The 27853-nt window shown below is 36.5% G+C and overlaps 1 protein-coding gene across 2 annotated transcripts; it reads left to right on the top strand.

Moving 5' to 3' along the window:
- The first annotated feature begins 213 nt into the window (after window positions 1-213).
- On the top strand, window positions 214-27853 carry LOC133286564 (uncharacterized). 2 transcript variants are annotated; one of them, XM_061483989.1, is made up of 9 exons: window positions 214-377; window positions 457-808; window positions 1651-1965; window positions 2113-2161; window positions 5998-6277; window positions 6580-6658; window positions 22120-22296; window positions 27282-27346; window positions 27811-27853. In XM_061483989.1, the coding sequence occupies exons 2-8, from the start codon at window positions 461-463 to the stop codon at window positions 27336-27338; spliced, it is 1305 nt and encodes a 434-aa protein (XP_061339973.1). In that variant the 5' UTR covers window positions 214-377; window positions 457-460; the 3' UTR covers window positions 27339-27346; window positions 27811-27853. The 2 variants fall into 2 exon arrangements, with proteins under 2 accessions (XP_061339973.1, XP_061339972.1); XM_061483988.1 differs by having other exon boundaries at window positions 214-808.

Below are 27853 nucleotides of genomic sequence, written 5' to 3'. Positions count from 1 at the left end.
CAACGCAACATAACCTTTGAACTTTTTTTTGAGTCTTTGCAACGAGTATTGGAGTATCGGACACAACACGTCAGAATTTTTAAAGTGTCGGTGCTTCATAGTAGAATATTACTCTCATTTTATATTCTGATGAAGCACACCATTCAAAAGGCTAAAAATAAGAAAAGAAAAAGGGGATGAGATTTTGAAGTGAGAGAATATATGGAGAACGAGAGTAGTATTTTTGATTTTTGATTTATTTATTTATGATTTCTCTTACTTTTTGTTGCAAAGACCGTTGGGAGTCCACTAACAAATTTTTTCTTTGAAATAAGCTTCTCTACGTTTAGAAAACTTCTGAGGTTCTTTTCTCAAATATTCTAGAATTATCGTTACTGGTAAAGTTTTTCTACTTGTTACTCTATTTCTCTTCCACTTTCAGGTTTCTATTTCCTTGCGTTAGCTTTTTTTATGTAGTGAAATGGGTGCGGAGGAGAAGAAGGAACTGAGCGTCGTCGAAGTTGAGGCGAGTTGCACGACGGAGTTCAGATCCTACGGCGACGATGCGTGGTACTCGGTAACCGTTTCCGTGGAGGGAGAAACTCTGAGAGTGAAGTACCTGAACTTCTCTGAAGACGTAGATAATCTCTTCAAACCCACGGATTTCCAATCTTTGGAGGAACTTGAGGAGTTTGAGGAACGGTTCAGACCTGTCTCCAAACAGCTTCAAGACAATGAGTGTCGCCAACTCGTTAGAGACACCAGGGTCTGCGCTTGCTACCGTTTCCGAAACGACGACGTTCGCTTCTACGACGCTGAAGTTCATGAGGTCACTCTATCGCTCTTTTTGTCGTTTTGATTACCTGGTATTATTCAATTGGAGAGTCAGAAAATTTTGTAACGGGTGAAATATTGCAATGTATATTCTTATTTGAAGTTATAACTATTTGTATAAGGGAGAATGTTATATTTAGTAACATGTTATGCTTAATACTTGATTGATTATTGTCGTTGGATCAATTTGAAATCAAGAGCAATTATTATTATTTTTTTGTTTTTTATCGGTTGATTTCAAAGTAATCTAACGGTAACCAATCGGGTAGTAAAAGTAGTAAATCTAGAATAATAGTAAGTATAACCGTCCCCTTATATAATAAAAAAAATACATGGTGTTCATAATTAAAGACTCTTATAAATTTTGAAGGATTGATCACTAACCATTTGCCGAAAAATGAGAAATAATGCTCAAGAATGGGTAACCATAGTTTATTTCTTTTTGTGTTACTCTTGTCTATGTGTTATTAAAGTCTGGCTGATGATCTGTAGAGTGGTAGTGGTGGCTACCGAGTGAGCTAGGGAGAATCATTGAAATTTGAGATATTTAAAAATATTTGAGATGCTGGTTGCTTTAATTCTTTTTAATCAACCCTGTAAATTTGAATTTGAGATGTTTAGAAATATCTAAGACGTTGTGTGCCTTTTATTTAGTCTCTTTAGGGAAATGAAACAGTTAATTTTTTTTTAATACAATGGTGCCATTGAGATTTGAACATATGACCTCATGCAAACTCCTCACCACTAGACCAATTCTAGTGGCATGAAACAGTTAATTTTACATTCTTGATTGAATTGCTTCCTTCCTCCGTATTTGCACGTGCTTGTTTTTCATAGGTGCGAAAAAACAAGCATTCTTACAAAGCAGGAGAGGAGTTGTGCTTGTGCACCTTTATACTTTGCTGGTTACATGGGCCAAATATTGGAAATTTGAATGCTACAACTGTTGAGAATATTTGCGTAGTTCAGCCTGCATTGGACCAGGATCCTGCAGTGGCTTCATTCCTGAAGATGGCTAGGGAGAGAACAGAATTTGTGTCTTCTTGTTCTATTTCAATGTCAAAGGGAGTTTCTGGATTGGAAATGGTAGCACAATGCAAAGAAGGCTCACCCGCTGCTTGTAGACCAGATTATTTGGACCCAATACAGAAGGCTAGTAGTATATGCATCTTTATGTAACCAGAAGCACTTTCTATTAGCTTTCATGCTGAGAAAATTGTATAATTTTAATGATAGTACATGTTTCCTATTCTTGGATATGTTTTCAATGTCTAAAATCATGTATACCTCTCTCTGCAGGAAAAACAATGTGCCAAGCGGTCTCTTGTTAGAGTTTGTTCACCTGAAGGTTTGTTTCTATGTAATAGTAGAGGTTAATGCTACAATTGGATTCAGCTCATTGGGTTTTGCCTCAAAAATCTTTTTTGTGGTTTTCAGATATTTTTATGTTGCTCTTCATATGATTGGCCTCTTTGCAAATATGCAATAATGAGGCTATGGATAATGATTGTTCTCATCCCAACCCTCGATAGGGGGTGTTTTCTAAAAGGGAAAAACAATGCATGAACATAGTATAAACGCTATTTAAAACTAAAAGCGCGGTGGAAAACATATGTATTCACATATGTTCATACATATCCGGATCACATTCAACATAGATTGAATGGGAAAAGATCAAAAGGCCATACCTTTGGCGCTTTTAACCTTAGATGCTTGCCTTGGTAAATGCTTTATCGTTCTGATCGCGTCTTGATCTAACACGAACAGGATTTAGTCACCCCAAGTCCCTCCAATGGTGATCCACACTATCTTCTTTGATAGCAGCGAAGAACTCCTTCTCTTTGGTTCCTGAACCCTTGACAGCTTGCTAGGCGATGGCACAAGGTGGGATTTCAAAGTGTTTGGGGTTGAAGAGAAAGAGAGATCACGACGCATAAAGGGGAAGAACAAAGGAGCGAGAAGGGGACGACATTGTATTGTGTCTTCTCTCTTGCATGGGGTGTGAGTGAATGAGGAGCTAGGCTAGGGATTTACTAATCTCTCGTTGCGCCCCCTTCCTTGGCCTAAGTGAATCACTATCCACTTGGCTCTTTTGCTCAAGTGACTGTCATTTGGCCCACTTACTCTTAATGTATCTCCTTCATGAGTTGCGCCCAAGGCTGGATGGGCATGAGGGTTTCTTAACACTTGACCTACTTCCTTGGTCTGAGTGAATTACCATTCACTAGCCCATGGCCCAAGTGATTCTTTACATAGGCTCAAAGGCTTTCTTTCACACTTAGCATTCCGCTTAACACACTTGGATCATATCCAAGTCACATCTGATGATGCAAGTGCAGGTCTAGGCCACTTGCTCACATGTGCGACCAATTAGGTCTATGAGCTTGGTCCATCGAGCCTATGACTGGCTCACTGGGCCAACGGACCATTGGGCCCATGGGCCAAAATGGAAAACTCTGTTTTCGATCTTATCTCATAAGACCCAAATGTACGCTAGGAATTGCCAATGAGGTGATATTGGTATGTGATCTATTAGACCTAACTAGTCACTGAAATGGATCGTTTACGAACCTTCATAAACTCCTTTATGAAGCCTAATCCATCAAATGACCACACAGAACACTAGGAATGCTTTGTGGTCCCAAAACTAATTGAGTTTGATCGTGAGATCTACCTTTACTAATTTAATTACTGTAGTATCTATCCTTTCATCTCGTTTATCCATCTCTTAGGTCAAGAGCAATGTAGTAGTGTCAACTCTTTATTGACCAAGAGCAGCTTTGACAGGACAGAGAGTCTTCTTCCATAAACTCTAAGAAAGATCCATGAACTCCTTCATGATTTCATATTGTGCACAGATTCCCGAGTAAATACACTGTTCTCCCCTTCTTTTAGGCAAATAGAGTTGTACCTTAAAGTATGACCTTCAGACACAGTGTACGACAACAGTTAAGTTTGAGGATGATATGCACAATTAAACGAAGAGGGACATTATTGATCCAATGATACCAGTATAAGTTTCCTTGTAGAGTCTCTTGGTGGGTCATTTCGTTGTGACTCGGTCCACTACAAATCCACCTATGACATAGGTTAAGGCATCTCCATGCCTGCACTCATAAGACATATACCTTAGATCTCAATGTAAGTAACCTACTGTCCTACTAGTCTAATAGAGACAACCAACGCCATCATTGGTGACTCTAGACCAGAAACAGTTTTAGGGCATAGTCATGTAGTGAGCTTGAGTCCTCGTGATCATGATCTCATCATAGATCCTCAAGGCACACCCGTATTATCCCAATTCCCAAGGGACTTTTTCTATTACACATGTTATAAAAGAAACAGATAAAACATGCTCATAATAATAATTATTATGAATGCTTAATAGTACAATCTGTGTCATCTGACGCTCAAATTGTTTTTAGGACATATATTAATACTAACAGTTTTTTCATATGATTGGTATAACACCTTGCATTTATAAAACATATATTAATATATTAAACGTGAATTAAATGGTAGGATTAGTGAAAATTCCGAAGTTAAGGTCAAAATACAAAGAAAGGGTCAAACGGTAATTAGCCAAACACGTAATCCTAGGAAGGTAAAATTGAGTAGGAGGTCTCAAATGATAAAACTAACCCTGTAAATGAATTCAGAACGAAAAATTGAGTGGTATCAGAGCAGGGCCTCTCTTCCAGTACGGTGTGGTTCGAGGACGAACCAGGCGAAAGCTGGTGGGCATGTAACATCCCGGGCGCTAACGAGGGCGGGGAGTGATTGCTGGTGCCAAAGGGCATGGGCAAGGAGCGGCTCCTGGAAGGCTTCCAGCGACGGGGGTACATGAATGAATCGAATCAACACCCGAAAAAGAGAGATTCCAGAGACTGTGCTGGTATGGGACGGTACAGTCGGGAATAGCTTATAAGAATTAATTGGTACTACCTATACTAACAAGATGCATCTACTTTTCGATAGTCCGGAACAGAAGAACTCTATAGTTATGCGTGCTTGACTTGGGGCAATTCTGGGATGGGTGACCTCCTGAGAAGTTTTCCCGGGAAGTGTGCGAGTGAAGACAAAGCACGCTGAAAAGTCTCGTGTTAATGTGTGGGGATAGTCGTTGATCCTTGCAAGTTGTCAGGCGTTACAATTGGACATATGACTATGTTGGGGCCAGGGTAACCATGGTTGTCAAAATCACATGCCAACATTTAGAATTGTAGGATTTTATTTACTAGACCTGTAGAATCATGTCAGATTCTACCCGACTGGCAAACAAGTAGGATTGCATTCGACTACTATTTGATATTGACATGGTAAAGTCGTTGGAATTACAACTCGCAATGTGATTCACGGAATGACCTGGCCTGCAGTTTTTAGGGGGAGATGTGATACAATCATACAATTTAATGGACTGATAGTTATTGGTTTTGAAATGAAAAATGCGGTCCATCTGTTACTTAGAACTTGTGTTATGCATTTAGGTCGTTTTATGTGTATTTGACCTTCCCTCTTCCAAAGCTTGGATTCTTTTACTAAGATTTGTTTTGCTCTTTAGTTCTCATTAATCTTTGGTCTGTACCAAAGTCTTTGATCTATTTCTCGGACTGAGGAATTTCTTTATCAGTTGTATTGTTTGGAACATTGTTTCTTTCTTTTTCTTTTTTCTTTTCCTTCTTTTGTTGAGCTTTTACTTTGGTAGTGATCTATTGTTATGGATTGTAATAATTCTTTCTCTTCCTACTTGAAATGTCATAACTATGTGTGCTTTTTATTTATTTATTTATTTATTTTTTTAACTATTTCATGTGAAATCTTTATGTTAAATTTTAATATACGTTTCATGGATACAATTCTTATAGTAGTTAGTATCTTACTATCCTCAGCTGAATTTTCTGGTCAGATTTTTGGGAGACCTTTTCTGATCCTCGGTAGAAATGCGATTTTGAAGACCCTGTTGGTCACTTTCTCTATACCCTTATGCATGTTCATATAAGCAGATTGAAAATTTCTTCATCAGTCTGCATGCTTTACGCCCATATATTGTGTTTATCAGCTCTGGCGTTCATTCAGTGCAGTTATTCTTTGTATTTTTTATTATGCTGTTCCATGATATAAATCTTTTAACTTTTTCCACAGTTTTTCATTTAGTTTTGTTTTCTTCTTTCTTTTGGTTTATAGTCAGCTGTCTTGACAGAAGAATGGAAGATATTGATCTTGGAGGAATAAAAAACGTGTGCATGATATTGATTGGGAATCTTGATAAAGAGTTATGTCCATCAACAGTTACAGAATTCTTACGTAGACATACTTCTGTATCACCTAGAGTCTTCATTTTCCCAAGTCTGTCATCCGAGATATATACCAGGGGGGCCATTATCTTGGATTCTAAAAAAGATTTCCAAAAGCTATGTGACTTTTTGGATAATCCCAACCACATCATAACATCTTCAACTGGCAGGTAGGTATTCTCAATGTTTAGTTCTTAAATATTGATGTCTCTGCAATATATTTCAAGATCAGTTTACTACGTCTATTTATTGTTTGTTCAATTGTGAATGTAAACGCCTGTGTTGATCAACTTAACGTTGAAACAAGGCTTACGAAATTTTTGGGTAGTAAGTATTTTATTAATTTAAGCAACAATGCATAGAAAAGGGTTATGCATCTGCAAGCCTAGGCGAGAGAATTCTATATATGTTAATGATGTATGATTGTTTTCAATTACTATTTAGAATTAATATCTTCGCTGTCTTTTTCCAGACCCTGGGTGATAATTGAAAAACTAGCGGGGCTCAAAAAAATTAAAGCATCAATAGGAACATTGGTGCCTATATCTAAGGTATAGCTTTCACACGAATTTCTGTACTCTTTTTTTTTCCAACAAAGAATAATTTAAGGCTTGGTAGTGGAGCGTGGTCATTGGTCGAGACTATAGATAGCATTGCCGCATGGTTAGATTGAGGAACTTGGAGAATAGTTAAATGTATTGGTAAAATGCATCAATTAGTCTTTCGTTATTGTAGCATCCGTTTCACTAGAGGGACTATGCACATAATGAGAATACTGTTGGAAATTTAGAGAAAATAAAAGAATAATAGATGAAGAAATCTCTTTGTATTGAATTTTGGCTAAACAAAAATAACAACAACACACTATTTTAATCTCACAATCACTCTCTTTCTTTCTAAGTGCTACTGCACTTTCTCTTGATTTTTCTCGAGTGCTTCTGCACTTTTTCTTCAGCCTTTCTTCTCTCTTTTCAATTCCACTAACACGCATATATACACTTAACTACAACATACATATATATAGATTTCACCAACCGACTTGATAGCTTCTTGCTTTACCGACTTTCCTAATAACAATATAATATTGAAACTACAACTTTCTACAATTTTCCATCAACCGACTTTGTTTCCTTTAGGAGTATACCACCGCTTCTGAGTTTTCAAAGTATTAAACTTCTTCAACATTCTTTAATCATCATTTAGAGAATTACTCCACGTAACTTTTCAGGCTACAGATTTTTTTCTTTTACCGCCTTTGACTACTTTGATGAGGTGGCAAAGACTAATTTGATTTCTAACACTCCCCCTCAAATTTGACTTTGCATACCAATCATATGTTTGAGTTTGTTGAGCACATCGGTCTTTAATGGCTTTGTAAAAATATCTGCCAATTGTTCTTCAGTTCTGCAGTAGACTAATTCCACAACTTTGTTTTTAACTTGCTCCCGAATAAAATGATATTTCGTGTCAATATGCTTGCTTCGGCTGTGGGAGACTGGATTCTTTGCAAGTGATATAGCAGACTTGTTATCTACGTATATAGTAATTGGACCTTCTTGCTCATAATGAAATAAATTCAAAATATTCTCTAACCAAATCGCTTGACACGTACATGCTGCTGCGGCTATGTATTCAGCTTCGCATGATGATAGAGCAACTGTTTGTTGTTTCTTTGATGACCATGAAAATATTGCTGAGCCAATATGAAAAGCATATCCTGAAGTGCTTTTTCGATCATCTACATCTCCACTATAATCACTATCTGCATAGCCAATTAACCTTGAATCTTGGGAATGTGTATAGAATAATCCATGACTGATGGTTCCTTTGATATATCTTAAAATTCTCTTTGCTGCACTGAAATGATCCTGCTTTGGATTCTCCATATATCTGCTAATTAGACCAACTGCAAACATGATATCTGGTCGAGTGAAAGTCAAATACCTCAAGCTTCCGACCAGGCTTTTGAATAGTGTTGGGTTAACTGGTTCTCTATCTGAGTCAGCTTTCAACTTCGTTCCTGCTTCTATTGGTGTTGAAATAGGCTTGCAATCTTTCATTCTGAACCTACTCAGTATTTCTTCTGCATACTTCTTTTGTAACATATAAATTCCTTCTTCCGTTTGTTTTACTTCAACTCCAAGAAAATAAGACATTTCTCCAATATCTGTCATTTCAAATTCTTTAGTCATAGCTTTCTTAAATTCAACAAACATACCTGGATTAATCCCTGTGAAGATTATATCATCCACATAAAGACACACGATCATCATATCCCCATCTTCATTCTTCTTCGTGTACAAAGCATGTTCATACGGACTCTTCACAAATCCATTCTTATGAAAGTATTCATCTATCCTTGTGTTCCATGCTCTTGGAGCTTGCTTCAATCCATATAGCGCCTTTTTCAGTCGATAAACTTTATCTTCTCCTTTTTTAACATAACCTGGTGGTTGCTCAATATAGACTTCTTCTTCTAGGTAACCATTGAGGAAGGCTGATTTCACATCCATCTGGTATATCTTCCATTGCTTTTGTGCTGCAACTGCTGTAAGAAGTCTGATAGTGTCAATCCTTGCAACTGGTGCGAACACCTCATCATAATTTATTCCATATTTCTGCTTGTAGCCTTTAGCTACCAATCTTGCCTTGTATTTCTCCACTTTTCCTTCTTGATTTGTCTTTGTCTTGTACACCCACTTTACTCCGATGGGCTTATGTTTCTTAGGCGTAGTTGTAAGCTCCCACGTGTCATTTCTTTTGATTGCAGCAATTTCATCATTCATGGCTTTCTTCCACTTTTCATCTTCTACAGCTTCTTCATATGTCACTGGATCACAGTCAGCTATTAAACAAAATAATGAGTAATCAAGGGTAGTTTGTACCGGATCTGTAGCGTCATAGATATCACTTAAGCTTCTCATCTTTGCTGCTGCTCCCCCTGAATTGTTGCTACTGCTACTGCTACTGCTTCCTGAGGTTGAGGGTGTAGATGCAGGAGTTGTTGGATTAGGACTTGGTGGAGGTGTCTGATCATTTCCTGCTTCAACTGTTTGCTCTGTTGAGTTATCATCATCTTTAAAGAATAAGCCTTCTACTCTTTTTTCTTCATCATTCCATTTCCAGTAATCTGTTTCGTCAAACTCCACATCTATTGAGATGATTACCTTTTTTGTCAGGGGATTGTATAATCTGTAAGCTTTACTCCTATGCTCGTAGCCAGTAAAGATACACTTTTCTCCTTTATCATCTAACTTCTTTCTCTTCTGATCTGGAATATGAACATATGCTACACAACCAAAAATTCTTAGATAGCTTACCTCTGGCTTTCTACCACTCCATGCTTCATTTGGTGTTTTGAACTTGACATTCTTTGTTGGACATCGATTTAATAGATAGGCAGCACATTGGACAGCTTCAGCCCAGAGTGTTTTTGGTAGATGCTTTTCTTTGAGCATGCTCCTTGTCATGTCAAGAATTGTACGATTCTTTCTTTCTGCTATACCATTCTGTTGTGGTGTGTAGGCTGCTGTCAATTGATGAATTATTCCATGTTGCCTACAAAATTCTTCAAATAATTTGGAAGTGTATTCACCCCCTCTATCTGTTCTGAGTGTTTTCAGATACTGACCACTTTGCTTTTCTGTCATTGCTTTGAATTCTTTGAACTTTTCAAGAGCTTCTGATTTTTCTTTAAGAATATATACCCAAGCTTTTCTACTGAAATCATCAATAAAAGTAATATAATACCTGTTTCCTCCAAGAGATGGAATATCAAATGGACCAGCTATATCTGAGTGAACTAGCTGCAGTGGTCTTTTTGCTCTCCATGATTTGCCAACTTCAAAGCTTTGTCTATGTTGCTTTCCTCTCATGCATCCTTCACACAGCTGATCAAGTTGATTTATCATTGGTAATCCATTTACCATCTTTGCTTTTGATAGCAGCTTCAGGCCAGTGAATCCAAGATGACCAAATCTAAGATGCCATAACCTCGAACAATCTTCTATGATTGTCTTCATGCACTTTATTGCACTTGTCTGGATGTTTAGCTTGAATAGACGATTTCTTGTCATATCAACTTTTGCAATCAATTCTCCTTTATGATTTCTCATAATGAGAGAATTATTCTTCAAATGAATATCATATCCTTTTTCTAAAAGATGACCAAGACTGAGGAGATTGCTTTTCAAAGATGGTATGTAATAGACATCTGAAATGTATTTTCTATCTCCATTCTTTGTGAATATCATAATCTTACCTTTGCCTTTAACTGGAATCTTTGATAGATCGCCAAACGCAACTTCTCCTTGGACTTCCTCATTCAGCTCTGTGAATAACTCCTTTTTGCCACACATGTGATTACTAGCTCCAGTATCAAGGTACCAAACATCTTTCCCACTATCTTCCTCGCCTTTGTAAGTGAACAACATGGTCGGTTCATCATCTTTCTCTTCAGTTGTTGTATAATGACTTTTCTCCGCAACTCTAGCAGCATCTCTACACTCATAGCTGAGATGACCATATCTGTTGCAATTATAACACTGCAAGTGAGATTTATCACCTCTTTGTTGAAATCTTCCTCCTTCTCGGGTCACGAAACCACGACCTCGACCACGATTATTATATCCTCCTTGATCACGTCCATATGCTACAGCATCAGTCTGAAATCTTCTATTTGTTTGACTATATCCACCGCGTATGCCACGACCGCCTCGAGTGTTGAATCCACCTCGGGTGTTGAAACCTCCTCTATATCCACCATGATTTCCTCTGCCACGTCCATAGCTACTGCTACTGGCTTTATTTACATCAAGAGATAACTTGCTTTGCAAAGCTTGCTCCAATTTGCTAGAACCTTCATTAAGATTCATTCTTTGCTCGTGAGCTTGAAGAGAACCCATAAGCTCGTCAATAGATATAACTGACAAGTCTTTGGCTTCTTCAATGGCAGTGACTATATAATCGAACTTTCTTGATAGTGACCGTAGAATTTTCTCCATTACTCTGACGTCATCTAACATCTCTCCATTTCTTTTCATCTCTTTCGCCACCTTTTGCACTCGTGAGGAATAATCTGTAACTGGCTCTGCATTCTGCATTTTTAAGTTTTCAAACTCAGCTCTAAGTGATTGGAGTCGTACCTTTTTAGTTTTGTCAACTCCCTGGCAAGACTTCTGTAAAATCTCCCATGCTTCCTTGGATGATTTTGCATCTGATATTTTCTCAAAGGTTGATTCATCAACACCTTGAAAAATTAAGAAAAGAGCCTTTTTGTCCTTCTTTCATGAATCTTTAAGTATCTTTCTCTGAGCATCTGATAAAACTGCTTCTGCAGCTGCATTGGCGGGCTCCATGTATCCATCCTCAACAAGGTCCCATATATCTTGGGAACCTAGCAACGTCTTCATCTGAATGCTCCAATTCCCATAATTACTCTTTGACAACTTTGGAATCTGTGATTGCATCATCTCCGCCATCTTTGATCGAACGTGGCTCTGATACCACTTGTTGGAAATTTAGAGAAAATAAAAGAATAATAGATGAAGAAATCTCTTTGTATTGAATTTTGGCTAAACAAAAATAACAACAACACACTATTTTAATCTCACAATCACTCTCTTTCTTTCTAAGTGCTACTGCACTTTCTCTTGATTTTTCTCGAGTGCTTCTGCACTTTTTCTTCAGCCTTTCTTCTCTCTTTTCAATTCCACTAACACACATATATACACTTAACTACAACATACATATATATAGATTTCACCAACCGACTTGATAGCTTCTTGCTTTACCGACTTTCCTAATAACAATATAATATTGAAACTACAACTTTCTACAATTTTCCATCAACCGACTTTGTTTCCTTTAGGAGTATACCACCGCTTCTGAGTTTTCAAAGTATTAAACTTCTTCAACATTCTTTAATCATCATTTAGAGAATTACTCCACGTAACTTTTCAGGCTACAGATTTTTTTCTTTTACCGCCTTTGACTACTTTGATGAGGTGGCAAAGACTAATTTGATTTCTAACAAATACATGTTGTCCATTGATTCTCAATTGTTACAATATATGAAAAATATTTCATTTCACAGTTCTCGATTGTAAATTAGAATAATTAGGATTTGAAACCTAATATTAATATGAATACTTAAATAGAGATTAGTTCTTTGTTGCTTGTAACATGTAATAACACATCAAATCAATACCAATTGCATATTACTGATTTGATATGTGGTGTATTACAAGCTACAAAGCACTGATCCTAAGTGTTACAAGCTACAAAGCACTGATCCTAAAAGGGTAGTGATGGTCATTGGTCAAGACTAATGCATTTTCGCATGATCAGATTGAGGTTCTTGGAAAATCGTTAAATGTATTGGTAAAATGCATGAATTAGTCGTTCTTTTGTAGTAGCACCCGTTTCACTACAAGGACTGTGCACATAATGAGAATACATGTGCATTGATTCTGAATTATTAGAATACATGAAAACGATCTGGCAATATATTGATTGTATCTTAGAGTATGTAACGTCCGACCGCTTCAAGAATCAATGACTATCCCCACATACTAACACGAGACTTTCCAGTGTGCTTTTTCCTTACTCGTACACTTCTCGGGAAAACTTCACAGGAGGGTCACCCATCCCAGAATTGCTCCAAGTCAAGCGCGCTTAACTGTGGAGTTCTTTCGATTCGGGCTACCGAAAAGCAGATGTATCTTGTTAGCATAGGTAGTACCAATTAATTCTTATAAGCTATCCCAAACTGTGCAGCCTTATACCTGCACAACCTTTGGAATCCCTCTCTTTCGGGTGTCGATTCGATTCATTCATGCATGTAACCCCCCGCTGGAAGCCTGTCAGGAGCCGCTCCTTGTCCATGCCCTTTCGCACCGGCGATCACTCCTCTCCCTCGTTAGCGCTCAGAATGTTACATGCCCACCAGCTTCCGCCTGGTTCGTCCTCGAACCACACCTTACTGGAAGAGAGGCCTGCTCTGATACCACTTGTAACGCCCGACCGCTTCAAGAATCAATGACTATCCCCACATACTAACACGAGACTTTTCAGTGTGTTTTTTCCTTACTCGCACATTTCCGGGGAAAACTTCTCAGGAGGTCACCCATCCCAGAATTGCTCCAAGTCAAGCCCGCTTAACTATGGTGTTCTTCCGATCCGGGCTACCGAAAAGCAGATGCATCTTGTTAGCATAGGTAGTACCAATTAATTCTTATAAGCTATCCCAAATTGTGCAGCCTTATACCTGCACAGCCTTTGGAATCCCTCTCTTTCGGGTGTCGATTTGATTCATTCATGCATGTAACCTCCCGCTGGAAGTCTGTCAGGAGCCGCTCCTTGTCTATGCCCTTTCGCACCGGCGATCACTCCCCGCCCTCGTCAGCGCTCGGGATGTTACAGAGTAGGTCAGAGTATCTTACACAATCTCTTAAGAATAGTTCTACATTTCCTTCTATTTCATAATTTATTTCCTATTTAATTAGGATTTGGAGTCTAATATTTTTATAAATACTTAAATAAGGATTAATGCTTTGTAGCTTTTAACACATCATAACACATAAAATCAATACCAATTCCATATTATTCCTTTCATACCTAAATTCTTATAATTTCAACATGGTATAGAGCGGTTCATCCTCCATGACCTATCCCATCACTGTCATGTTTTCTAAAATCTGAAAGTCTATTATAATGATGTCATTATCTCTATTATTTTTTTCGTCTTGCCTCTCCCAACAAGCCCAAAACCCATTGCGCCCATTGCCTAGCGATAAGGGTGTAAATGGGATTGGTGGCCTGTCAGGGGTCTACTCTCCATTGGGTTTATTAACAACCTCCCATGTTTTATTCTTCTCTAAGACATTCATCTCTTCTTGCATGGCCTGAATCCAATTCTCATCTTTTAATGCTTTGTGCACTGATTTTGGGATAGAAATGGAATTTAGTGCTGACATAAAACTTTTGTGCTACATAGAAAGGTTAGTAGAAGAAACAAATTGAGAGATATGGTGTTGGGTGTAAGATCTTTTTCCTTTTCTTAAGGCAATGGGTAAGTCATCAGAGACACGGTGTAAATATCAGAAGCAATGGGTAAGTCGTCAAAGACAATAATATCATGTTCAGAAACAAAAGATTTAGGACTTACCAGTTATTCAGATGATTGAGCTTTTGCAAATTCACAAACATCGCAATGAAATGTCTCAACTGACTGATTTAGAAACAAAGAAGGAAACATTGACTTTAATAGACTAAATTGTGGGTGCCCCAAAATGCTTGTGATAGAGCCAAATCATAGACTCTGCCATAGAAGGATAACATGTCATCAATAGCTGAATTTTGGTATCATTTGTAGCATGTTCTGGAAGGAGATAATATAATCCACCATGCTGCTCAGCAACTCTAATTGTCTTCCTCAGTACTAGGGTGCGGATGAGTTTATGCCCTAAAGTACAATTTTGATGGTACTCTTAAGAGATATAAGGCTCGATTAGTCGCCGAGGGTTACACTCAGACCTATAGCATTGGTTATGAAGAAACTTTTGCCCCAGTTGCAAAGATGGATACTGTAAGAGCCTTGTTGTCCCTTACTGCCCATCATAACTGGGATTTAAATCAATTTGATGTGAAGAATGCTTTCTTTAATGATGAATTAGAATAAGTAGTTTGCATGAAAATCCCTCCTAGTTTTGACTTTATGTATGGAGAAAATAAAGTTTGTAGGTTAAAGAAGGCCTTGTATGGATTGAAGCAGTCTCCTCGTGCCTGGTTTGGGAGGTTTACTAAGGTTATGATGACCTTAGGATACAAACAGAGTCAAAGAGATTACACACTTTTCTTTAAGCACTCCCAAGATGGGAAGCTTATTGTGCTTCTTGTGTATGTTGAATCTTTGATGACATTATTATTGTTGGGGATGATATTATGGAGAGACATATTCTACACGCACGACTAGCCTCTGAATTTGAGATTAAAGACATTGGGAGATTGAAATATTTCTTAGGAATGGATATAGCTCACTCAAAGGAAGGAACTTTTATCAGTCAGAGGAAATATGTCTTTGTTCTTCTTAAAAAAGCAAAAAAACTTGGGTGTAAACCCTCTAGTACCTATTGAGTAGAATCACAAGATTGGTTATGAAGAGGAGAGTCCTCGAGTTGATAAAGGACAATATCAGCAGCTAGTTGGAAGAATGATATATTTGGCTTATACTAGACTAGACCAGCTTATGCTGTTAGTATTGTGAGTCAGTTCATGCATAATCAAAAAGAAAGACACATACAGGCAGTTGAGAGAATTCTTCAGTACCTTAAAACCACACCTGGTAAAGGACTGTTATTCTGGCATGATGTTAATCTCGCTTTAGAAGTTTATACTGCTGCCGATTATGCTGGATTAGTGACTGACCATCGAGATTTACCACTGGTTATTGTATGTTCATTTGTAGTAACTTAGTGACATGGAAGAGTATGAAAAAGGATGTGATTGCCAGGTCAAGTGCAGAGGCTGAATTTCGAGCTATGGCTCAAGGCATTTTTGAATTATTGTTGGTGAAGATTTATACTTGATGATCTTAAATTAGATATGAAAGACTTATGAAGCTACTTTGTAATAATAAGTCAACCATTTGTATAGCTCATAATCTTGTTCAACATGATCGAACTAAGCATATTGAGGTTGACCGTCATTTCATCAAAGAGAAACTGGATAACAGGTTGATCATCTCCATACATTCCTTCTGGGCATCAATTAGCTGATATTCTGACGAAGGGACTTCCCTCAGATAGATTTCAAGAGCTTACTAGCAAGCTGAAAATGATAAATATCTATTTCTCAATTTGAGGGGGAGTGTTGTAAATAATTGTAATTATTTATTTTATTTATTTTTTATTCTAGAATCTTCTTGGGGCTTAGCTCATTAAGTCATTAAGTCTCTATAAATAGAGAGCTCTTGTACATTTGTAATACATAATTTCACATAATACAATTCTACTTTTCAAGTGTTACTAACACTAAGAAAAAACTTTTGACTTTGAAATTTTCAAATTGAGCATCAATCTTAGATGTTTCTTCTAAACTTACCCACCATCTTTTCTAAACATTCATATAGTCCACGTTTAACTTCAAACTCAACTTTAAATTCATGACTATAATGTAATTGTGAATTAAGGTAACCTACAACATGCAAAGGACTATGGAGTTGTTTATCCCATCTTTCGTCAATACAGGTACATAACTAAAGAATGAAAAATAAAATAAAATTTGAAACCGTTGAAAGATAATTTCTAAATGGCTTGAAGAAAATACCTCAGCATCATTTATTATATATAGGATTTACAATCTCTAATAAAAGAAAATAAAATAAAATCTAAACAAATCTAACTAAATAATTGTAGATACACAATCCTTAAAACTATAAGATCTATTTCCTAAAATAGAAGATACTATTAAGATATTTTTCAACACTCCTCCTAAAGCTGGATCATATAGATCATATAGATCATATAGATCATATGCATTAAGCTTGTCGCAGATGAAATGAATTCGAGGACCATGTAGCGACTTTGTGAGAATATCAGCCAACTGATCACTAGAGTCGACAAATTCTGATTTCCTTAAAAAGAACTTTCTCCCTGATAAAGTGTCAATCAATCTCTATGTACTTGGTACTCACATCGAAAACTGGATTTGATGCAATTTACAAAGCAGCTTGATTATGACAGTATAGTTTCATATGGTCAACGTTGCCAAACTTCAACTTGCTAAATAGTTGTTTTACCCATATAAGTTCACATGTGAGCATTGCCATGAGCGTACTTGACTTTTGCACTGGATTGAGCCACCACATTCTGCTTCTTGCTTTTCCATGAGATAAGATTATGTCCAATAAAAATATAGTATCCTGAAGTAGATGTCCTATCAGTAGGAGAACCAACGCAGTCAACATCAAAGTATCCCACTACTTGAGTATTACATTTGTCTTAGTACATCAATCCTTGACCCAAAGCAATTTTAATATATCGTAGGATTCGTACCACAATATTCCAATGATTAACACACGGAGATTGCATGAATTGACTTACTACACTAACTGCGAAAGAAATGTCCTATCAGTAGGAGAACCAATTCAGTCAACATCAAAGTATCCCACTACTTGAGTATTACATTTGTCTTCGCACATCAATCCTTGACCCAAAGCATTTTTAATATATCGTAGAATTCGTACCACAACATTCCAATGATTAACACACGGAGATTGCATGAATTGACTTACTATACTAACTGCGAAAGAGATGTCTAGTCTAGTTAGTGTAAGGTAGTTGAGCTTATCAACTATTCTTTGATACCTGCCAGGATCAAAATACGACTCTCCTTGGTCTGGTAATAGTTTACTGTTTGGATTCATGGAAGTGTCAATAGGTTTGCAGTTTATCAAACCAATTTCTTCTAATATTTTTCTTGGTGAAACTATAATACCATTCTTTGATTGAGCTACCTCAAGACCAAGGAAGTATTAGAGCTTCGCAAGTCTTTGGTCTAAAAGTTTCTAAACAGATGCTCCTTCAACTAAGATATTCCGTCATGATCACTACCTGTAATAACTATATCATCAACATAAACTATCAAATAAATGCATCGACTAGATGGATTGGGTCTAAAGAAGACTGAATGATCAGCTTCACTCTGCGTTAGCCCAATCTTTTGCTCTATCGTACTGAACTTACCAAGCCAATTGGGGAGATTGTTTCAACTCATAAAGAGACCGTTTCAACTTACAAATAAGTCCTGACTTTCCATGAGCAATAAACCCAGGTGGTTGCTCTATGTCAATATCTTTTTCAAGGTCACTATGAAGGAGGGCATTCATAATGTCGATTTGATACAGTGGCCAATGTCCAATGGCTGCTATGGAAGAAAGAGACGGACAGAAGCCATTTTGGCTACTGAAGAGGTGTCACCTTAATCAAGACCATAAGTCCGAGTGTAACTTTTTGCAACAAGTCGATCTTTGAGGTGATCAATATGACCATTAAGGTCTATCTTGATAGTATAAACCCAACAACACCTAACAACTTTCTGTCCTTGGGGAAGACAAACCAACTCCCATGTACCACTGTGCTCAAGGGCATTCATCTCATTAATCATGGTTTGCCACCAACCAGAGTGTGAAAGGGCCTCACTTACACTGTTAGGAAGTTGAATAAAGAACAAGGAAGAAACAAAAGCATAATATGATGGAGACATTGACGTCAACAACACCTTTATCCCAAACTAATTGGGGTCTGTGGTACATGAACCCAAATGAAAGATACGAAGGGATTGAAAAAACTGTAAAGTGAAAAGAAGATAAATAAAAATATTAAATATATATATATATAAATATATAAAAGTAAAAATAGAAGGGGTGTAGGAAAAATAAAATAAAATAAATAGATAAAAAAAGAACGGGGAAGGGGAAAAGAAGAAGATGGGGGAGATAAAGAGGAAAATGATTAAAAAGGGACCATCTCGAATATAGGAATAACAACGGGTCTAACCCTCCACCATGCTTATAGCTTTTCTCCATTCCGTCCTAAGGTACACCATCCGCCAATCTATATCTCACTCTATTAAGTCTTGTTTTATTACCTTCCCCTAAGTGAGTTTCGGTCTACCTCTACCTTTTTTTTTGTGTCGAGCTCTTGGTAACAAACTTTTGTTCTTACAGGAGTATGCAGGGGCCTTCTCATTACGTCCCCAAACCATCTTAATCTATGTTCTCACATTTTTTTAGCCACCAGTACTACTCCTACCTTTCGTCGAATACCTTCATTTTTTATCTTATTCATCTTCGTATAACCACACATCGATCTTAACATCCTCATTTATGTTATTCTCATTTTATTCCCATGTTGCCTATGTGCTGGTCAACATTCAACTCCATATAACATTGCAGGCTTTAATGCTGTTTTATAGAATTTTCCTTTTAGGGAAATTTTGCGGTCACATAAAAATCCAGATGCATTACATCATTTTATTCACCCGGCTCTGCATTAAATCAGAGCAGGGTGAATACTAGCCCCTAAAAGGACTTATCAGAGCAGGACTTACCGTGATGGGGAATAAATGATGTGAATAAAATTGATCATATTATGCTTTTCTATCATTTAAATGGACTTATCAGAGCAGGACTTACCGTGATGGGGAATAAATGATGTGAATAAAATTGATCATATTATGCTTTTCTATCATTTAAATGGACTTATCAGAGCAGGACTTACCAAAATCCCGTGCATTTAAATCATTTTATTCTCCCTGCTCTGATTCTATCATTTATTCACCCCGTCTTTGGTCTCATCAATAAGCACAATATCATTTGCAAAAAGCATACACCATGACACTTTCTCTTGAATATCTTTTATTAGTTCTTCCATGATTAAGGCAAAGAGATAAGGACTTATCGTGATGGGGAAATAACTTGATGTTCCATTACAAACTTTCATACATATAGTAGCCCCATCATACATATCCTTGATTGCCTTTGCATACTTTGATAATACTTTTTTTTTCTCAAGAACCCACCATAAAATTTTTCTTGGGACCCTATCGTATGCTTTCTCAAGATCTATGAACACTATATGTAAATCCTTCTTTTTTTCTTGATATCTTTCCATTAATTGTCACTTCAAGAAAATGGCTTCCATGGTACATCTTCTTGCATACATCTTCCTGTACCTCTTCATTCCACCATCACGTTTTCTCTGTTTGAAATCCATTCCCTTTGCTTTCTTCTAACACCCTCCTTTGGAAACATATAGCCATCTTATTCCACATTTCATTTGCTTCTTCATTGAACTCCCATGGTCCTTCATGGAGCATTCTCTCCATCATCATCATATCAACATAATATGATAGAGACAAATGATGAAAAATTAACAAGTTATAAATAGGATAAGGGTTGCGAGTGGATCGAATATCTTTTCGAACGACAATAGGAAGATTATCAACAGACTCACCAGGGTCACATTGATTCGTTGTAAGTGAAACATTAGGAGCAGGACATGTTTCATGAGAGCTCATGGGTGCTCTTCTATTATAGGAATGAGAGGTCGCAGAGGTTGGATTGACTGAACTTGCTTGGATTTAATACGTGTAGATTCTAGGGGTTGGACCTACAAGGGAGGGGGACCAAAATATAGGACAGGTAAAACTTCAAAATTATGTTTGAGTCAGTAGGAGAAGTGAAGAAGGGTGTGTCTTCGAAAAATGTGACATTGTAATCTAGGAAAACCAAGGAAAACACATTTAATAGCACGAGGAGATAACTTGTCTCGACTTAGGGAAAGATCATAGACAAAACAAGTACATTCAAACACTTGAGGAGGAAGAGGGTATAAAGGACATTTGGGAACTAACAACCAAAAATGCTATTGATGGTGGATTGAGTGCTTGTTCGTCTCTTCTTAAAATATTATTAGAGTTCTCATCCTCTTCATTCCTTTTTCTTTTTCCATTATGTAAAGAATTAATTCAACCCAAAAGGTTAAGCTGATGAGAGAAGCTACATTAATGGTTTTATATATCTCTAATACGCTCCCTCACATAAGAGCCTACTGAGATTGAAGGGTGGACAATGCACAAGCCCAACTATCTGTGCTAAGAAAGAAATTCCACTAGAAAAAAAGTTGGGGGGGTTGAGGATCGAACTCAGGACACGATGCTTTGATACCATGTAAAGAACTAATTCAACCCAAAAGTTTAAGCTGATGAGTGAGGTTATATTAATGATTTTATATATCTCTAACAAACTAAACTCATCATTGTCTTCTTATGTGATTGATTTCTTCGTTAGTTTCTCTTGCAGTGAGGATATATTTACCCACATTTCTTTTTTCATTTCATGAAGAACTAATTTACAAGCTCCAACGTTCATTTTTGTTCCCACAAAATGATGTTTAATCTGTAAACCCCTCCAATTAAGTGGGTTTTGGGTTATTCTCAAAACAAGTGGATTGAATATTTCGGTGGGCTTTTTGTTTTTTGTTTTGTTTTTTGTGTGTGAATCTGCAATTTAACTTGGCAATCCTCAGCAAGCACAGCCGATTGTGATTTTGGAAGCGAGTTGGATTGACCATGGAGGAAAAACTCGTAGAATTGTGCGATTTTACGAGTTGAATCATGATTTTGACTACCATACTCACTAATGAGTCATGCCAATAATGAATTCTCCATGGCCATAAAGCACACTTCCTCAATTTCAATTTGAATATTTTGGGTCTTTGCTTGTGGTTTGGAGTTTCCAAATGTTATTCTTGTTGAAACATGGAGGAGAAGTTTTAGTTAATTGTCTATAAGGACATTTCCGCTGATGATTGTTCTAGCAAAATCTCTTCTTTCTTCGTCATGCAATATTTCAATCAGCACTTCATGCAGATGATCATTCTAACCATTTTGTTGAGTTACATTTCTAGCAATGTTCATCTCTCTAGTGTCTTTTTCCAGCAATGTTTTATGGAGTCTTGATTGTATGTTTTGGTTATTTTTCATATTTAAAAGGGTCATTTGTAACACCCTCAAAGCTTAGTAAGCTTTGGTTTGAGGGGGAATGTGAGAATATGTGAAAATATCTCATAAGATTTCGATTGTATCTTAGAATAGTTTATAGTATCTTATACAGTCCCTTGGGAATAGTTTCCTTTTTTCTTTATATTTCTTGATTTATTTTCTTATTTAAGTAAGATTTGGAGTTTAATGTTAATATAATAAGGATTAGTATTTTGTATCATCGAATCAATACCAATTTTATATTATTCGGTCTTTTTTTCTCTCTTTTTCTTTTTTCCGTACTAAAGTCCCTATAATTTCAACATAAAAATATGATTATAATCTTTGCCTCCAATTTCAGTTCAGTAGGTTCGAGGGGGAACTGCGGAAGTTGATTAGATGTAATAACAGCCCCCGGCAAGTTATCTGCATATTTCCTCGGTTACTGATAAAGATTTTGTTTTTGCAGAAAATGTTACCGAAGGGAAAGAGGGGAACAAGCAGCATTTTGAAGGTTGTTGGTTTAGGAACTCAAGAATTCAAGATAGCAAGTGATCTTAAGGAATTGTTTTTGGAATTTTCTGATCACCAAAAGCGGCTACACAAGAAGCTTGTCCTAGAGGAGAGAAGGATATGCGCAGCTAAGGTAAAAAAAAAGTAGGAATAGAGATGATTTAATTTACCATACTTGCTATGTACTCTTTTTACTGGTTTTGTATGCAATTGTGCAGAAATTGTAAATATTACTATTAGGAGTTTATGGACATGCTACTTTTAGGATATCTAAGTGCAGCGGGGCTGGTTTCTCTAAATATAAGCTGTTTAGTTATCACTCAAATTTTAACGATAAAAGGGGAAGGATATTGTGACAACCAAGTTGTGTTACTATCAAGTGACTACCAATCAATTTTACCGTTAGATTGATTATATTGATCCAACGGTTATATTTATTTCCATCTTTGTATGGTCATGATTCTCCATATTTAAAGTGAAAGCATTAAATATGAAGAATCATAACTATACAAAGGTGGAAATAAATATAAAGTATTAAATCTAAGAAATCATGACCATACAAAAATGGAAATAAATATAACCGTTGGATCAATATAATCGATCTAACGGTAAGATTGATTGGTAGTCACTTAGTAGTAACATAACTTGGTTGTCACAATATCATTCCCCCTTTAAAAAAAGGCAAACTCAGAATTGATTTATGTTTTTGTTTAACTTTCATAAAATTTAATATTTTATAGGAAATTAATGAAAATTTAACATCTGACCCTAACAAAACATTAAATTTTTATTTATCTTTTTTATTTATTTATTAAGTTGTTTCCTATTTTTGTAAGATAAAATTAAAAGTATTTAATTACTAAATCTGCTATCAAAATAACTTTATTTATTTATTTTTTTCTTTCTGTGAACTACATGTATATTTGCATATTTTAACATCAATTGCGCCCCAAAAAGAGAAAGAAAAAGATTCGAAAAATTCTCTAGTTAGGTCAAAAACATGTAGTAGTGGAGAGGAATTCTAGTGCTCGTCTCACCACTGACTCAGTGGGGACGTGTCAATCAAAATTACCCATTGCTTGTGATGTGTGTACAGAAAAGAAAAGAAAAATTAATCCAAATATCATTTTTTGAATGAAAAGACCACAAACTCCCGGAACATTAATAGTTTTTTTGTAGTGTCGACCGTAATTGTGTTAATTATGCATTTGCAAGGAGTTCCACCACTAGCAAGGAACATCTAAGTATTTGGTGTGCTTTACAATAAGTTTTCATAGATTTTTCATAAAGATCACCTGAGCGGTGGCTTTTTTGGTACTCGAGTGCTGTCTCTATTTTAAATCAAAACTTTTTCTGGAGTTCTGGCTATTAGGCAATGGAAACTGAGTAGCTTGGTGGTAGCAAACTTCTTGATGAGCACCTAGGGGGTGCAATGGTTGGGAAATTTCTATAAAATTTTACCAAACCTTTTGGCAATTAAGGTTGAAATTGAGTCCAGTTAACTCGCTAAATGCTAATTACTTTCACTAAAAACTCAATTAACTTAGCACTTGAGTTAGTGAGCTGATTTTGATCTGAGAATCTTTATTTATTAAATGAGTCAAACTATAATTTATATATATTTGTCTAATCTCATTGTCTTGTGAGATACACACTCAATTAGATCTTCTTAAATAGGTTGTGCTAGGCTATGTTTTAGTCAAAGACCAAGCCTATATGAAAATTTTGATTCTGTCTTGACTTACTAAGAAGATGTAGGTTAAATAATATGTCTGACTTGACCTATTTTAAAAAAATAAAAAACCTAATAACCTAGTCTTTCAAGCCTACTATAATTTCAATTGTAATAAATCAAATATGAATTGCTTAAGAAATCAAAACACAAGAATAAACAAGAACAACCTTCAGCATTGCACAGTATGGTGATAGGCTAGTCCCGTTAAAAACCCAATTATTCCTGGTGGTCCTCATAATCCAGTAGGCAATGCCAAAAGTTAAGTGCCAACGTTCATCATGCCTCCCGTATTTACAGTTTATGTAACGTCTCGTGTCGACCTGGTTTATTATCCCTTATTGTATCGTAATAGTACTAAATAAATAAGATGAACGCATAGCACAACGCATAAAGAATATACATTTATATAATGTGTCAATCACTAATATTAAAATAAATAAGGATCAAGCCACTAGGTTTTATCTACTAATGAGGGGTTTAGGTAGGTTGTATTAGGTTATGTGTTTAATTTCCACTTGTATCCAAAAAAATAAGGACCAACATTAATAGTAATAACAATCGGTGCTCAACCAGGAACATTGATCTAAATGCCATCTTTTGTAAAATGAAAAAATATTCTCAAATATCACGTAAACAATACATTTTCTCAAAGTGTCACGCGTCCAAACTCGCTACATTTGTTTGGCCACATGACACGTTTTTTAAGGCCACCAAACTCATTGTCAGGTGTAACGAGTTTAGTGGTCAAATCAGTCAGTCTGCAACACTGAAATAGGACATGTGGCACATTTAGGCAAACTTGCTGGGGCATGTAGGGATTTAGTTTGACACGTTAGCACAAAATTTTGATAATTTTATAATAAAATTTTGGAAAGTCATAACTTTTTGGCCTGGGTGTACAAATTATGTAAATTTTTTTTCACATAACTTTTTGATATCTATGCGCTGGCAAATCCCTAGATTTGGTCAAAAAGATTTTTCAAAAAATGCTTTCTTGTGCTCTGTTTGATATATTTTATTTCTGTGAATAATGTTATTTAATTTTTACTCTTATTTTCACTTTTTAACACTAAAAAATAATCCTTTCCGTGAATAGATTTTTAAAAGTTAAGTGGAATAAAAATATATCACTTGATTCGGACTACTAAGCCAAAATTTATTATCTTCCTAAATTTTACGGTAAAATTATCAAAATTTTATGCCACGTGTCAAATTAAATTTGCTCCCGCCTAAATGTGCCACGTGTCTTATTTCAGTATTATAAATTGACTGATTTGATCACCAGACTCGTTACACCTCACAACGAGTTTGGTGGCCTCAAAAAAAGTGTCACATGTGGATGTGTAACAATTGTTTTGAGAAAGTATGACATTTAAGTCAATGTTCCGTTCAACTACATAACTCAAAAGGAAATTTAACCATTATTAAAATATGACGACGGACAAGAGGAAACCGCGAAACGAACAGCTTATACATGCTACAAAACTAAGGACATTCTGCTCTTGGAAATTTCTAATTTGCAGATTATATAACTTTTAACTCAGAAATCACTTCCTTATCATATTCGTTCCTTCGTTTAGGAATTTATTTTATTTTAAACATAGAAAACTTTGGGTTATATGAAATTGGTGCTTTACGAGTTGTGGTTTCTTAGAAACCCGATTTTTGTCCAGATGTGACAAAGTGCATTATATCTAGATATTTGGTGTTAAGTATCCGGATATCTAAAGTCAGATAATTGAATTTTGATGGAAAGTTATTCCGTAGGATTTGACATTTAAAAGGGTAATCCAACATACTAAAATCCTCATGCTTGGTGACAATTACTGTGAGTCACGTGAGGGTTTCTTAGGTATAATGTCATAAAGTGGTTGTTACATACATTTGACCCGTTATGCCTCATCTCATCCCAGTTATACATATATACATAAATAGATTATTGTAAGAACCCGCACCGTTAATTAAGGAATTTAATTAATAAATTATGAGAAAATAGGAAATGATTTCATAATTGACCCTAATAATTATTATGAGGCTTTAACAATTATAGTAAGTGAGTAATAATGCTGAAAGTCGCTTTTCGGAAAAAAAAAGTGCATATACCGATTCTGCTAGTCGATATAAATGAGTACCGAAAAAGTATCCCGGAAAATTAATGTAAGTGAATGATAATTACTAAAATGATATATAGGACTTGTAAAACGAGTTTCAAGTCCAAATAATGAGAACTGGTGCTAGAAACCGGTACTGGCTTGGAAAAGCGCGTACCGGAAAGGTGCTCAGAAAATTATAAGAAAAATATGATAATTCTTGTAAAATTGAGTAGGTTAAGAATCCAGAGTTTGGGATTAAAATGCTAAGCGTAGCAATTAAAGTTAATAGTGGGTGATTAATGGTTAAACCGCTATAAATAGCCTTATGATTGGCACATAACCCTAGGACCTCAGTTTTTATGCGTGAGTGGCTGCTGAGTGTGGGTCTCCTTGCTGACTTGGTGTCTCCTTCACTTGCCTTCACCATTTCTTGAGCTTTGAGGCCATTTTCTTCACTTATTCTTCTCCTAAACACTTGTGGTGAGTGAGAGTGGTCTTTGGGAGTGTGTTGGTGGCATTTTTCTGAGTTGAGGGTGCTGACCTTGGTGGGTGGAGCTGCTGTTTTGGGTTGTTTGGGTGGTTGGAGTCTTGTTCTTGGCTTGTGAAGCTTCAAGAAGCTTCTTTGTGAAGAAAGGACCAACCTTTGTGTTGCATTTTCGTACACCTTATTTCCAGAACCTGTAGAGGCAGTGTGGTGAGCTCCATGAGCCATTGATCCTCTGTTTTGAGCTTTGGTGAGTTGTACCTACCTTGAGCTTGTGTTTTAATGGGTTAAAGGTGTGATCTTTGCATGCTTTAACGTAATTAAGTGTTAAAAATGGAACCTTGGAAGGATATCTTCCCGAAAAGCATTTTCTGCATTCTGTCGTGAAATATCTGGATATGTGCCCGAGGAATATCCGGATATGTGATATCCGGTTGTGAGTTTTGAGTATCCGGATATTAGATATCCGGATATGGGATTCTGGATATCCGGATATTGCATATCTGGATATGTCCAGTGAGATATCCGGATATTGCATATCCAAATATGGTCCCGAGGAATATCCGGATATTCTGGGATTTCGAAGAACAATAGCTGTGTTGTGTGTACAGTAGGCTATTGGGGGTTTGTGGACCCTAAATTGATGAAGTGGAACTTCTGTAATTAATGAACTAAGTCAGAATCGTTGTGATTAAGGACTTATGGCTTGGTATGGAGCCTTAAGACATAAAACGTAAGGAAAGACGTTGTCTTTAATTTATATGCTTGTGTCGCATTATTATTGATATAGTATTGGTCCATAACAGATTGTGAATCTGCTGTGTTTGGACTTTGAGCTGTGGACTCTTGGCCTTGGGTGTTAGCTTGCAAGGTAAGCTTTCGTGTCCTCAGTTTAGCCATATTGTGGTTCCACCATGTCCCATGGGGGTATGGTTGTATGCATGCTGTGTTACATGCTTTGAATTTTTGAAATGCTGTTGAGCTTTATGTGTAATGGCTTTTAATATGCATGTGTTGTTTCATCTTGACGGTAAGCCTGAGTATGTAGCTTCATACGATATGGTGATCCGGAGTGAATGCAAGTAGCGTCTTGCACTAGTGTGGGTATTTGGCGTATGTAAATCCTGCATTTCTCTGGCCAGTAGAATAGAATTGACACACATGACATGATTATCTGCTGCATTGCACTATTTTAGAACTGATGATGATATCTGCTTTTAAACTTATATTGCACATGTAAGTGAGCTTGGGGTGGAAGATCCTTGAGGACCCCTTGTCTTACTGAGATTTCTTGTTTAGAGATCTCACCCCACGTTTGGGGAATGCTTATTTCAGGTTCCGGTAGTTTGGTGACTGATGCCTCTAGCGGCAGGAGGCC

Source organism: Gastrolobium bilobum, unplaced genomic scaffold (genome assembly GCF_033153095.1).
Source record: "Gastrolobium bilobum isolate Gb01-03AN ecotype WA unplaced genomic scaffold, APGP_CSIRO_Gbil_v1 utg10037, whole genome shotgun sequence".
Taxonomy (NCBI): domain Eukaryota; kingdom Viridiplantae; phylum Streptophyta; class Magnoliopsida; order Fabales; family Fabaceae; genus Gastrolobium; species Gastrolobium bilobum.
This window is presented reverse-complemented; position numbering and strand designations above follow the sequence as displayed.